The 14820-nt window shown below is 37.3% G+C and overlaps 1 protein-coding gene across 3 annotated transcripts in view; it reads left to right on the top strand.

The window, feature by feature from the left end:
* Positions 1-14820, top strand: part of ATP8A1 (ATPase phospholipid transporting 8A1) — a 234655-nt gene that overhangs the window by 95409 nt on the left and 124426 nt on the right. For 2 of the 3 annotated variants that reach the window (XM_063136398.1, XM_063136400.1), the window contains 4 exons: positions 6025-6113; positions 6614-6706; positions 8994-9085; positions 9664-14193. In XM_063136398.1, coding sequence (XP_062992468.1) covers positions 6025-6113; positions 6614-6706; positions 8994-9085; positions 9664-9761 — 372 coding nt within the window. In that variant the 3' untranslated portion in view covers positions 9762-14193. Of the gene's footprint in view, positions 1-6024; positions 6114-6613; positions 6707-8993; positions 9086-9663; positions 14194-14820 lie in introns of those variants that run through there. The other variant, XM_063136399.1, reaches the window with a different exon arrangement.

Here is a 14820-nt window from a genome sequence, read left to right as displayed (position 1 = left end):
CCTTTCTACGAAGTCTTCAAAATGGTGCACAACAAATCAAAAAAGAGCAACAATAATACCTTAAAAGGTCAGAAATCAGAAATAAATCCATGCTAAAATATTAAAGCAACATTGAAAGTAATTTATAGCATCTGAGATGTTGGATGAGTCTGATTATATATTTTATTTATATAGATTCATTCCAATCCAGTTTCAAGCGAGGCTCTGAAATAGAAATAACCTTGTTCACCCTCATGAATGACTTATCTCAGGGAATGGATGAGGGCAGTGCAACCCTGTTGATTCTCGCCAGCTTTTGATGCTATTGACCATGATACCCTTCTGGATTATTTATCTAGGTTGGGTTTAGGAGACATGGTTTTATGATACTATCTGGAAGAGCAGTCTCACTGCTGGCAAGGGACGCGTTGCACCTCACAAGGGCTTGGAAAAATGTGTTTGGCCACAGCATAAAGAACTTCATCAGGAGGGCTTTAAACCAAATCTTACGGGGAAGGGAGACGTAAATTGGGGGCAACCGTGGATGAAGGTTTAATCACCATAACAGAGAGAAAAGCTCCCAATAGTGCCCCAAAATAGTCTTCACAATAATGTAGGAAAGAAGCCAGACTATAAAGTACATGGTCTTCAATGTCTATATACTAATGCTCAGAGTATGGGAAACAAACAGAACGAACTTAAACTCTTAATACATGAAGGCACATATGACCTGATAGGTATAACTGAAACTTGGTGGGATGACTCCCATGACTGGAATATAGCAATTGAAGGGTATAACTTGTTCAAAAAGAACAGAAGAAATAGAAAGGGAGGCAGAGGCACACTATGTGTTAAAAATACTTATCCCTGCCCAGAAATACAGGACGATGAGCCTGATAGCACTATCAAGAGCATCTGGATTAAAATAAATGGGGCAAGGAATAAAAGGAACATGATAGTTGGAGTCTACTACCAACCACCCAACCAAGGGGAAGATGAGGATGAAACTTTTGATAAGCAAATTGCCAATATTTCAAGAAAGTGCAATGTAGTATTAATGGCGTACTTCAATTACCCCAATACCTGTTGAGAGACAAATTCTGCCAAACATGGCCCCTCCAAGAAATTTCTGACATGTGTGGCTGATAACTTTCTCCTACAGTAAGTGGAGAAAGGAACTAGAGGGTCGGCTATCCTTGACTTGATACTGACCAATAGGGATGAATAATCAACATGGACGTTCTCTCTTATTTCACCTGGACATAGGGTGCTAAATCTTGTCTATCATGATACTCAGCAACAGAAGGATCAGCAACATTGAAACTGACTGGCTAACTCTAAAGGAAGCAGAACCAAGAGTGGAAAATTATCCACCCAGAAATGCTCAATTTTTTCACAAAGGAAGGTTGAGAAAACAGTGGTAGTCCATGTCCTCCCCCACCAACAGCTTTTCAGGATTCTTTCTGCTTCCCACCATTTTTTTGTCATTCTGAAGATCACCCGCCTAGTCTTGCATTTCATATACCTTTTCTGACATTCTTTTGTGTATAAATGAACATGTGGAAGTTATTGGAATAGTACTTGCTTGCCCTGCCAGTAACCCTTACACATTCAAAGGTACTGTTTGCAGGGCCGGCGCCAGACTATTTTGCGCCCAAGGCAAGGTGAGCTACTTGCACCCCCCCTCAAAAATGCCAACTTCAAAATCAATGGAAGATATTTTTAAAGGAACGCCTTGAGGGGTTGGGGGACGACAATGACAAAACAGCTTCCCACTGCCCTTCTTGCTGCCGCTTAATGGGAACTGTGGAGCGGAGCGTAAAAAAAGGCGCATCCCGTGACTGGCATAGTGGTTCGGGAGGAAAATTTACTTGAGAACTTTACTCCCAGCCAGAAGTGAAATCCTTCTCAATGGAGGGGTGTGGTGAAGTCAAGCCACCTGAAACCCTAACCGCCCTGCCTCTGAGGAAAGGTGCCAAACTGCTTCCACTTCAACTTATAGCAACTCCACTGAAATCCTCAGCAGCCGCCCAAGTCGATTGCAAAGCAAACGTTTCTCTTCCAGACCCCCTTTCCCCCTCCCACTCCTCCACTCTCTGCCTAAGCTCAGCTGCGTGGAGGGAGTCTATTCTACGTTCACCGATCCTCAAATCCACAATCCCCGATCTCGAGGGAGAGGCACGAAACCAAAGGATGCGCCTCCTCTCCCCTGGTCCAGTGGCTGAGCATCAGCAGAGTGAGCAGCCCCAATGCCCAGCAGCCTTTCATCGTGCCGCAGCTCCCGCGTCTGATCCTGCACGCGGAGAGTCCCTCCACACTGACCTTTCAGGCGAAGTGTCCCCAGCATGCATAAAGAGAGTTAGAGAAAGTGAGACAGACATCCGCAAATACAACCACACATGCACACAAACCCGAACTCCGCACGGGGAGTCTGACTCGCGTTGCCTTCCCCTCCTGTGGCCACGCCTCTCCCTCTCCAGCAACCCATTGGCTGTGTGCGCCTATGGGAAAATTAGAGATTCTAGGCATGATTCAACAAAAGCTGGAGTCCCATCGATTGCAATAGAAGAGCCAACTGTGGGTTTACCGAGCTATTGCGCCCCTCTGAGGTCTGCGCCCTAGGCCACTGCCTAGTTGGCCTAATGGTAACACCGGCCCTGACTGTTTGCACAGACCTTACATGTGCACACTTGATCATGATAACAATGCAAGATCCTTGAACATGAAGGGCCTCACATCACACATTCAGGAGCCTGCACATTTTCAGGTATGGGTGATAGATTTCATGCATATTATATTTTTGAATGCATGAAGATCAGGGCAGGGTCAGCCTTGCCATGCACTTATTTTTACATAAATTTACATCAGAAAAATGCTAATATTTACACATTTAGATTAAATAGATATATACATAAACAGTCATACCCCATTCTTAAACAAAACAAATTATTTACTATAGAGAAGTAAAAATGAGACACCAATAAATAAAAGGTAATCTTTCATATATCGGTATTACAACAATAAGAACAGTACACATATATGATTGCTTAGGTGAATGCTGAAACTGCCTTTCCCACTGTTATATTTTGGTTTTGTTTTAAATTACACTCATATTCTTAAAATTATATTTTAAATACTTTTTAAATTTTTCAAAATTATTAAGAAGTACATTTCTTACTGTCTTCAGTTTGATGTCATTGTCATTTATTAATTATGCTTTTCAGTGTATTGCCAAGTTTTAGTTCTGAATAACTATATGCTTCTGACTAACTTTACTAAGAAGGTCAGTTTTGACTTGACAGCTTTTAACATTGAACAAGTTCTACAAATATAATGAAGTCTTTTGTTTTTCTTTCTGTGACCAATTAACACGGATTAATTGGAATTTGTATTTTTCAGTTCTGGTTACATTTCCCTGGGAGCCACTTTTGCAGCATTCCATTTGGTTTCACAAGGCCAAAAGGGGGTAGGGCAGAGGAGACTTGGCATAAACCACAGATCTCACACATTAGGATAAATTTGTAAATCACAAACAGAAGCAGTCAGAATCCATCCCCAGAACAGGCTTCTCCTGTTCACACCATTGTCTAAAATGGATCAGTTTGCCATTTCCCAGCTGACATGCCTATGTGCAGAGAGATGTGAAAAGTTAGAGACAAAAATGGTTCTAAACTGAGCAAGGAGAGAGCTTTCTTGTACAGAAAGGAAGGAAATACCTCAGTGGGGTTTTATTTTTTTCTCTCTTCATCCAAATATACAAAGAAGCCTTCTGTCTTTAATGCGAATGTCGGCTTAAAATCTTTTAGTTTTGGATTAACTCTGCAAAAGAAAAAAATCTGACAGGCTTTCAAATATGATGCAGAAAAACTCCCCCCCCCCTCAATTCATGTTGCTCATTTGTAAAGCCAAAGGCTGGATTGACTGAATGGTAGGCGCCAGTTGTTCCTTCATTCATAGTTAGCATCACAATGGTCAGAATTAACATCCTAAGACCTACATTATCACTTCTGCTGTTTCACCAAGAAACGTTTAATACAGCGTGGCTTACACAAGGATAGCTCTTTGCTCTGTTCCCCTAATCTTAAAATATCATTAATTTAAAAAGAAGAGAGTGCTCTTTGAATCATATCCAGTTCCATTTTTTCCTTTAATTGAGGAATTAAACTTGTTTATCAGTCATTTATTAGATAGATAGATAGATAGATAGATAGATAGATAGATAGATAGCCAGCCACATAGTCTTTGCCTAGAAGTAGTGGCTTTAAGAATTGGTAATGTCATCTAACATGCTAAAGATAGTATTTCCATTATAACATTATAATTTAAAATGTTTTCTTGACTTACTTGCTGATTCTTTTTCTTTTGAAGAGATATATTATGTCTATGGTTCTTCTTTAATATTTAAACAATTTATAAAATACACAATTGTGTTCAATTCTCACTTCAGCATTTTGAAGCATTAAACCTGTTACCCATAGGACCTTTTCTTCTGCCGCCCCCAGACTGTGGAATGGCCTGCCGGAGGAGAGTCGTCAACTTAACACTCTTTCCAAGTTTAAGACAGCTTAAACTTTCCAAGTTTAAGACAGCTGGGTAGGCCTTTCTGGCAGGCCTACCCAGATGCATTTTAAACCTAAGAATTTTAAGATGTCCTGATTGTTATTTTAATATTGTATTTGTTTTAAATGTTCTTTTAATCAGTTTTATGCATTTATTATCATTATTATTATTATTATTATTTATTTATATAGCACCATCAATGTACATGGTGCTGTACAGATTATACACAGTAAATAGCAAGACCCTGCCGCATAGGCTTACAATCTAATAAAGTTGTAGTAAACAATAAGGAGGGAAAGAGAATGCAAACAGGCACAGGGAAGTGTAAACAGGCACCGGGTAGGGTGAAGCTAACAGTATAGAGTCAGAACAAACTCAATATTTAAAAGCTATAGGGAAAAGAAAAGTTTTTAGCTGAGTTTTAAAAGCAGTGATTGAGTTGGTAGTTCTCAAGTGTTCTGGAAGAGCGTTCCAGGCGTAAGGGGCAGCAGAAGAAAAAGGACGAAGCCGAGTAAGGGAAGTGGAGGCCCTTGGGCAGGCGATAAACATGGCATCAGAGGAGCGGAGAGCACGAGCGGGGGAATAGTGTGAGATGAGAGAGGAGAGATAGGCAGGAGCTCGACCGTGAAAAGCTTTGAAGGTCAACAGGAGAAGTTTATATTGGATTCTGGAGTGAATCGGGAGCCAATGAAGAGATTTCAGAAGCGGAGTAACATGGTCAGAGCGGCGGGCCAAGAAGATGATCTTATATTGTATTGTTGTACTTAATGTTCTTCCCCGCCTCCATCAAAAGGGAGAGGCGGGTAAGAGATGATGATGATGATGATCATTTCCGACTTTACTTTTATATATTATGGCCCTAAGGCTATGAGTTTACTTTCTTGTATGTACATGGTGATGAGTTCATACAAATGTTGTTATCATTTTTTAATTGCCAAATAGCAAACACAACACACAAAGAATCATAAGCTGCTTTTTAAATTTGGTGGAGTCTTTAAATTTGGAGTTTACATTTGGGTATAATTAACATATTGTTACTTGCCCTTAGCCCTAATGGAAAGGTGAGCTGTAAGTCTAATAAATAAACATTGTCTTATTGATGATCCCTCAAAACATGACAGACATTTCTACTCTTGCATGGGGACGGGTGTGTGTGTCACTGATTTCCCTTGTGAACCACCCAGAGAGCTCCAGCTATTGGACAGTATAGAAATGTAATTAATTAATTAATTAATTAATAATTCCTAGCTACAGCTTCCGCTGCTCTGCTTGCAAGATGCTCCAGAGGGTTACTCATTGCTCTGTATTAGCTTGGGGGCTACAATTAAGAGAAAATTGCCCTGTATGCAAGCAGGAATGCCTTCTAATTGTCCAGATGATTTACATTTCTGAAAATTATTATTTTTTCAGCCATACAACCTAGCTTCATCCAAAATGTTTCATAGTTCTCTTCTGTACATAACTCCTTTGTTTAAATCCATGTAGGCAGCTATGTTATTCAGTTCTGGTGTCTTCTGGATGGGCTTATTAAGTATTCCAACGACAGCTTTGATCTTCGATGTAGTATATAAAGTGTAAGTATTATGCTGTCAGTTTGTGGACTTTAAATGAAGTTTATATAGCTATATGTTAGAAACCTAAGGCTTTAATTAATCTATTAAATTATGAGCTCCCTTTATAGATATTAAAATATTAGAGCCAATTAATGGAGATGTTAACTCTGAAAAGAAACAATTTCAATATAACTATAACATAATATAAAAATAAGACATGTCACATGTTTGTTTAGTAGTTGCAAAAGTGTATATAAAATGTATGAACTAAATGTTTATTTGAAGAATCTAACTCCCTGTTCTGCAACAGTTAATCCTGAAAAAAATTTTTTACAATCTCCACTCTGTGTGAGCTGCTGAAGTGTAATATTTATGTAAATTGCTAAGTAACATTACTTTTGAGTCAAATTTTAAATTATTGAACAAAATAGATTTTTATGCTGAAGATTTCTGGTTTAGTTTTTCACAGTTAAGGACTTAGAGCTTCAGGATGAATGATCCGAAAGCATTTTTCATTGCAGAGTCAAGCGAGCAGCATTTAAGACACTGGTTGATGAAGTTCAGGAGTTGGAAGCAAAATTTCAAGATCCAGGAGAACTTGTTCATGGGAAAAGGTACTATAATACCTGTGAATAATTTCTGCCACTGAATGATTAGAACGCCATCACACAACCATTTACGAGGAAGACTCTCGATTGTGGTTAGCAAGTATAGAAGCATCTTGCTGTCTCTGACTTAACCTCAATGAAATGAAAAGGTCAAAATTATTTACAAATGTCTTTTTCACTGAGTTAATTTTGTTTCTGAACTGAATCACATACTGGTGTAATTAAGTTGGCTGTTGTGGATGAAATCAAGTTCTTGTACTGCCAAATTTTAAAATCTTATTCTAATACATCCTCTTAGAAAGAAGCCTCCAATATTGGAGGCTTCTGCATATCCAATGCTCTGCCAGGCTGCTGCAAGGAACAATGGAGATGATTTTCATCTCTCTGTCCGCCATTTTAAACATTTTTCCTCTAGCTGGAGCTTTGAGCCCATCCAGACATGGCACACTGGCCAGGACTAGAGAGGCCATAGGATGCTCTCTTTTCCCTCCCTCTGAGGCCACTTTTGCAACCTTGGGAAGCAATCAGCATGGTGCTTTCCAGGGCAGGTGTGACAGGGCAGGGGCGGGGGATTGTAACAGAGCCCCCTCCTGAGGTCATAGTATTGTCTATGGCTTCAGGAGGGGGACTCCAGGCAATCCTATCGTCCCTGGGATACTCTGCCAGTGATATTAGGATTACTGCCTTATTTTATGTAGAATGACCAACATCCAAATAGCTATGCAACTAGTTCTCCATGACCAGAGACACTTGAGCTTGGATTTCTCAGACAGGGGCCTAATGTACACCAAGCAGGATATTGCAGTATGGAAGTGGTATGAAAGCGGTATATAAAAGGCAGGAGCCACACTACTGCTTTATAACAGTATGGAAGTGCACTGGCAACTGCTGGGGCCCATTGACACATACCATAGACAGCTTTCATACTGCTATGTCCTGCTTGGTGTGGCTTCTGCCTTTTATATACTGCTTTCATACCACTTTCACAGTGCTATATCCTGCTTGGTGTAGATTAGGCCAGTTAGTCCCTCCTACTCAACCAGACAAACCTCTTTTTAAGCTTGAAGGGTTTGTGGCCTTCAGAAACAAATTATGATGACATGTGCTTAATTCCACACTTGCATGCCCTTTTCACACTTGACAGAACCTTCTGGTCCCTGTTATCACTCTGACCGCTGCATTTTGCACAAGCTGCATTTTGCACAAGCTGCATTTTGCACAACTAGCTCTACAAGAAGTAGCTCTACAAGAAGTCTTGTAAGGCAATACATTCTCTTGAAAATGGAATTCATCTGATCACAAAAAGACCTTAGTAGGCATATTCATAGAACTTTTAGAAATGTAGACATTGCTACACTAATTCATAGCTGCCCACGCTTCTTCACTTTTTGATTACTACTTAAGCATATTATAGAGAAGGACACGATAAAGCCATATCTTAATATAGGGTTTAGAAATATTTGCCTCTGTTTCTCTCTTTCTACACATTGTGGTCAATCCACTGATGGAAGGCAGATATCCATCAGTGGAATATGAGAGGGAGGCGATTTGGGGCAATTCCCCTTCCTCTTTTTCTGCTCTGGAAGGTCAGGGGTTGCAGGAGGTAGGAGGAACCCTGCCTCTTGCCATCCTCTATGTTTTAAAAAATGGGGCTCAGCCATTGCTTCATTTCCTAGAATGCTAGGTGTAATGTAATACCTGCAACACCTGCCAGTGACTAATTCATTTACTCCACAATCTCAGTTTTGGCACTGGATCTGAACTACAGATGTCATGACCACAACATCTGGCCTAATTGTTGCACTTTTCTATTCTTCCCCCGTCCCCTGCCTCTTATACTACTTAGCCTGATAAAGAGTTCTGGAGAACTCAAAAGCTTGCACCATCTTTTGAGAGACTTTGGTTGGTGCTAATAAAAGTATCGCACAGTTGTAGAAAAAAAAATCCCCTCATGGATCAGTGTATCTATATCTTTGTTTTTTAAACTAAAGAGGAACTCTTACCATTACATGTTTCTAATTATAATACTTTTTAAAAGATGCTCTGTTAATTACTAATTGTGAGATATTGGAATCACAAACATGACTCATTTAAAGAGCAATGGTTATTGACCCTTCTGGTGCTGCCTTATGTCATCGCCTAAGAATTTACAAAATTTGTCTGGAACAACTACAATTGCTAGTAATTAATCTCGTTTAGTTGACTTGCCAGACCCTGCTTAATAGCCCCTATAGCAGACTGAATATCATTTAAAATATTAGTATATTTGACAAATTTTCACTTTTCTTTCTAGCTTAACTGAAAGAGCTCAGCTACTGAAAAATGTCTTTAAGAAAAACCATGTCAACTTGTACCACTCTGAATCTCTGCAACAAAATCTGCTTCGTAAGTATTTAGAGACTAGCAACAAATAAACACAATAAAGATGGAAATTACACTAGAGTGGTTGGGTTGAATACAGACTTGCCCTTCCACCTCTAACCCTCTGGAGAAGCTTTTCAGGAACGAGGGTGAATTGGAAAAAATCAGGTGTTGTGGAGATGAGGGAGGAGTAAAAGGCTTGTGCATGAGCAGAACTCTGCTTGTGCTTCTCTGGCTCCAATCCTCTCATCAGAAATGAGGAAAAGTGTCATGGCATTTTAATTCCTTTTATGAACTTTGCTTTAATAGAGAGAGTATATGTTTTTAATTAAGTTTTTAATTACATTCATTAGTTCCTGTAATATGTACAATTCTGTGTAGAATCTGAACACTTACTGCTTATTACTTGAGTAACAGATCTTCCCCTGCTTTCATTCATGCTTCTCTGTAAAATGCTAGTGCTACTCTCAGCAAAATGTTTCCCAGTACTTTGGTATTTAATTGGAGTGATTCTTTTAAAATATTAAGTAAAAGTAGAACTATTTCAGTAAAAGTAGAAACTAGTCAGTGTTCCTCATTTCAGTTTGGCTTTATACTTGCAGATGGTTATGCTTTTTCTCAAGATGAAAATGGAATTGTTTCACAGTCTGAAGTAATAAGAGCCTACGATACTACAAAGCAAAGACCTGATGAATGGTGAAGGAGAACAGAGCTCTGAGATTTGCCATAGTAAGGCAAACTAATATGTAATTTCTGGGTCTGCTAACAAGGTCCAGTAACAGAGGTTAGAAGAAGATGTATGTTGTTGCTCTTATTCCCTGATGTTCACATATTGACATAAGCACTGTGCAATTATACTGTAATACACCATCTCTAAATTTTTCAACAAGTGTTACTTGGATTTTGTAAACAGAGATTGAAAATTACCTTCAGTCTTTCCAGGCTGCTTATTTACAGTGAAGCTGGATATGTATTGTTCCTATATGCACACCTGGAACATAATGAACAGCCAGATTACTCAACATAGCATACATTGACAACCATAGCCTTTGCAAAGGTTTACAACTGGTGAATTGTTTAAAGTAACAAGCCTTTGATTTCAACAAGTGCTAAATAACCATTTTAAAATGACATTAATTCATGTGATGAAGTAAGATTTTAATGCAAGGCGCTTATAGGGAATTGTGTCAAACTAGCCTAAGAAGTTTGCCAAAGAAGTTCCATATTTCTCATTTTAGTAATCATTTGCAGAGGACTTTTAAAGAATAGTGATGGCAATGTCAAGTGTGATATCAGAATTGCATGCTTGATACTCTGTACTTGAAAAGTTTTACAATAATGTGAACTTAATACAGATTATTGCATTCATTTCCAGATCTGTGGTCACTTTCACCTTTGGCCTTATAAAAGCCTTTCTTTATTCTTCATGTTCATTTAACAGAAAAGTGTATATTTAACACAGCAGCTATTTTCCATATAAGGGGCATTTGTCATTGAGACTTATTTGGCTTACAGACAAATATTGGTCTGCCTTATATCCTTTCAACGTTTTCATTTCTAATGGCACTGGTTACCTTTAGGTGCAAGACAGAAAGGAATAGGTGGTGGATTGATTGAATTTCCTTTTCCCCAAACAAAAGACTGAGCCATGTCTTTGATTGTTCACACATGATGTAAGAAAATGGTACATGAATCCCGTGTGGGATTTCCCCCATGCCAAACACCTTTTTGCATATATAGGACCCAGGCAAGAATTAAATACCATGCACAAATATTTGTTTCCATGCATAAATTGCGCTTACTGGATTGAGTGACAAATATATTTGAAAATGCTGGGTTTTGTTTGCAATTAGTTGTCAGAGCATTTATGTGCAATTGGCTATAAAGTAATTATTTTATTTATTTTCATAATTTAAAAGAACAAGGAACAAATATCATTAGCTTAGTACTATGCTGTATTTTCAGTTTGCACTATGAAACAATTATTTAATCTTGCTCTCAAATAGATTCTGTATGTACAGTCCCAAATTTGATTTAAATTAGACTATGCTAAAGTTTGAAGATTTCAACCAATATATTTTCTGTGTTTTTCTTAGGTGTAAATGTTCATATATATGCTACTAAGGAAAGTAAGCTAACAAAAAAGTGTTCATATTCTAATCAGTAATGTAATATTTGCCTCCTCATAACAGAAATATTTTAATTACATGTTTTTAAATATGTCAATTTGTAAAATCAGGATGAGAAAGGCAGAATCTGATATAGTATTGCAAATTAATTTGTACTCTGCTATGAGTTTTTAAAAGCCATTTCAATTTGTCTATTTTTAAAATATATTTTATATAGAAAGTCCCATCTCTGACATTAGTGCACTGAACAACTGTTCTACCTGACTAAACACAAGTATAAAGTCAAGTATAAACATTCAGATAATGCAGTTGTGTGAATGTTGCCGCATTAGATCCAACTTATAAAGTTTGACTCACTCATAGTTGCAAGGACCGTTTTCCCCCCCACTAGCAATCATTAAACAGAAAATAAAACAAAAGGAACAAAGATCCCCCAAAATCCATCTTACTAAAAACAGCCCTGCTTCCAGTCTTGCAGCCAGAAATCGCCTTCAGGGAAGTTTCTTCAGGCATAGATAATGAATGAATCAACAAAGAGGGCCAAATCACTTGACCCTAAAGCACAGAAAAAATCCAGGGCATGCCCTTTGCAAAACCTGGGCTGCTACTTTATGTTGTCCAAGGGACACATCCATTCCGACAGATTTCCCAAGTGAACATTAAAAAAACTGTAATATTCTAGCATACTTTCAATACAATTCTAAGCAGTGCATAATTCTTTTTAGAATAAATAAATAAAGTCAGTGTGTAATTCAGCAGAAACTATTAGCTCTGCTACATATCCTGCTCTTTGCTCCCAGCCCTAATGCAACCTGTTATGACCTCTGACAGAAGTGATCATCTGTAAGGAAGAAATAGGGCATACTTGATTCAGTTCCCACACCCAAGACAAGTGGTTAGAGTTTACAAGTACCAGATGCACCACATAAATCTTGGATGCTGGATGCAGGTGTGTATCCCTACTGCTTTTCCTGCAGCACGAAACAGTTGCATGCGAATAATGCAGGAGAATGAACTGCATGCAGAAACCTATTTCTACACACACAGAAGCCAGTTCCCTTACAGGATCAAGGTGAAGGATCATGGTGAAGGAATAAATATTGCATTAACTAGAGTTTAGGAAAAGAAAGTTCCTTGATTGCCTATATTTATAAAAATGACACACAACAGATGTTCATTTTAGCTCCCTCTTTGCTGCCTAAAAGTAGGCAGCTCTTAGCACATATCCCTGATCATAGGATTTTAAACTGCCGGTGATTATGTTACGTCTTTTATCATATTTGCCTTTGTATGGTGCATCTTTATTCAGCACATCTCAATTATTCTAAAGGAGTAATTTCACAACTTAATTTTAATTTTCACCCACCAATATTAATTTTTATTCCAACCCATTTGAATTTTAAAAATACCTTTTCATATACTGGCTGTAATTTTGTGTAATAGCAGTCAATATTTGGAAACCTGCGCTTTATAAAACATGTTGATTGCGTATTTGTACTGTCTTTAATAGCTTAGACATTTTCTGAAATTAAAATCCAAATTTAATTTTCAAGAAAGAGTACATGCCCAAGTAAGTTAGATTTATTTAAACAAAAATTAGGATATCAATTATATCCGTTATTTGGGAAATATACATTTCATAACAAAAGACTATATAAGTGGTTTAATATAATATTTGGGCCCATTGGTTGGTAGGCATACATTAAGTACAGTCACTAACTATAATGTACTCATTCTGAAATGTTAAACTTTCACATTTCTCTTAATTAAATCCATAAAAGAAATTGTGTATTTTGTATGTATTAAATGTATTGTGAAAATGGTGCCATTCAGAAATTAATAGAACGTCTACACCTCTTGTATTATTTTTAATTACTTGTGAGAATGTAGTACCTAACCAGAACATCAGCTAATTGGAAACACTTTGAGAAGCCATAAGTGGACTTGTTTTTCTTAGTGTTAGATTTATTTTTGCAAACAAATTTTAACAAATTTATAGCTAACAACTTTCTAGTTGTATAAAAATAGAGTAAATATTTAAAGAAATGTAATACAGTCTCACATGGGAATACTTTTTTTTCCATCATTTAATTCTAAATTACTTGCTGGAGAATTGGACCATATATTTAGTTCCCCTCTTTTTCTACTGATTTACGTATCGTGCTAAAGTAGTTGTTATTTTGGTAAGTTTTATCAGTCTGTCTGCATGAATTAATATGTCATAGTGTGAATCTGAACTGATACATGCTTGTGCTATAAAGCTCATTATTTTTTCCTTTGGCTGAAACATGCACCAGGCCATATCTATTTGGTAAGCAAAAGTATGTGTTGGTTAAACAGCTACTTTATCAGCCTCATTTTATTAGTATTGAATGTAAACTCAGAAAATCATATACATGTTGACTGATGTTGACAGCAATACAAGATGCGGTAAACTAACTGGATTACTGACTCAGTAGACCTATGGTGAAAATTGGCAGAGTTAGGTCTGTATAGGTTGTTTCAACACAAACTTTTGCATCCGTTCAATATTTTGTAATTGCAAAACTGTGACCCAAATGTGTAAAAGTAAAATCATGTTTTAGTGTTTTTTTTTCTTGTTCTACAATTGAAGCCATAATGCATTAATAATGGTTTTCTACTGCAACTTGATTTTCATGCAGCCATAAAAGGCAGGCACTGTATAAAAGTTCAGACTGCATTCAAGGTAAGGTAGGAATTTCCAGCTCCACTGAACCATTACTGCTGAAACTACTGTGGAAATTGTGAAGCTGCATGAATGGAGAGATTTTGACTCAGTGTTTGGTAGTTTTCCTCAGGTTTAGTTTTAAATGGATGTTAAGTGCACTGTTTTATAACGTAATTAAATTTTAGTAATATATTCAGTTCTATGCAGTGTTACATGTCATTGGCCTTTTGTGAATGTGCATGTTTTGAACTGCAAATTTTAAATGTTTTGTCTTCTAATTGTTAAAAATAAAATAAACCTTGTCATTAAACTCTGATGTTTTGTCTGCATCTTAAATGCAAGCATTTCTCAGAAGTACGTTCCATTATTGCAATTTTGAATTGAATTCAAACTATGGTCATGTTATTTATAGCAGTTTAATTAGCAGTCGCTTAGCTAATTTCACACAACAGTTTAAGTTCTTTAAATGCTTAGAAACACGTGGTTTTATATTATTGTGAAATTGGCCATCAACATTAAAAAAATACTAATTATATTTCTATACAAATATAATTAGTAATTATATTGTCAGTGCCTCAAGGTACTCATAACAGAAACTATAGGGACAGGAAGAAAAGAAGTAAAAAAGCAAACCCACATACCAACTTTTACATGAAAAACAAAAAGCATCATTAGTTCCCAGGTGAGACAAGATGCAATGGGCAGAAACAGCACTCAATTTATCACTCAGTCATTAAGGGCAACCATGAAATAGTGTTATGTGCAATGAAGACAGTATTAAAAGCTATCATGGAATTTGACAGCCAAAGGATGATTTCCCATAAAGGAACAACAACATGCCTAAGATATGTAGACCTTTAAAAGCATGCAACACATATGTAATCCCAATGAACATGGAGTCAAAACTGATTATAAACCAATGTTTAGAAAAGGTGGGGCAA

Source organism: Elgaria multicarinata, chromosome 10, assembly GCF_023053635.1.
Source record: "Elgaria multicarinata webbii isolate HBS135686 ecotype San Diego chromosome 10, rElgMul1.1.pri, whole genome shotgun sequence".
Classification (NCBI taxonomy): domain Eukaryota; kingdom Metazoa; phylum Chordata; class Lepidosauria; order Squamata; family Anguidae; genus Elgaria; species Elgaria multicarinata.
Note: the sequence above shows the minus strand (reverse complement) of the source record. Positions and strands in the feature narration are given on the sequence as shown.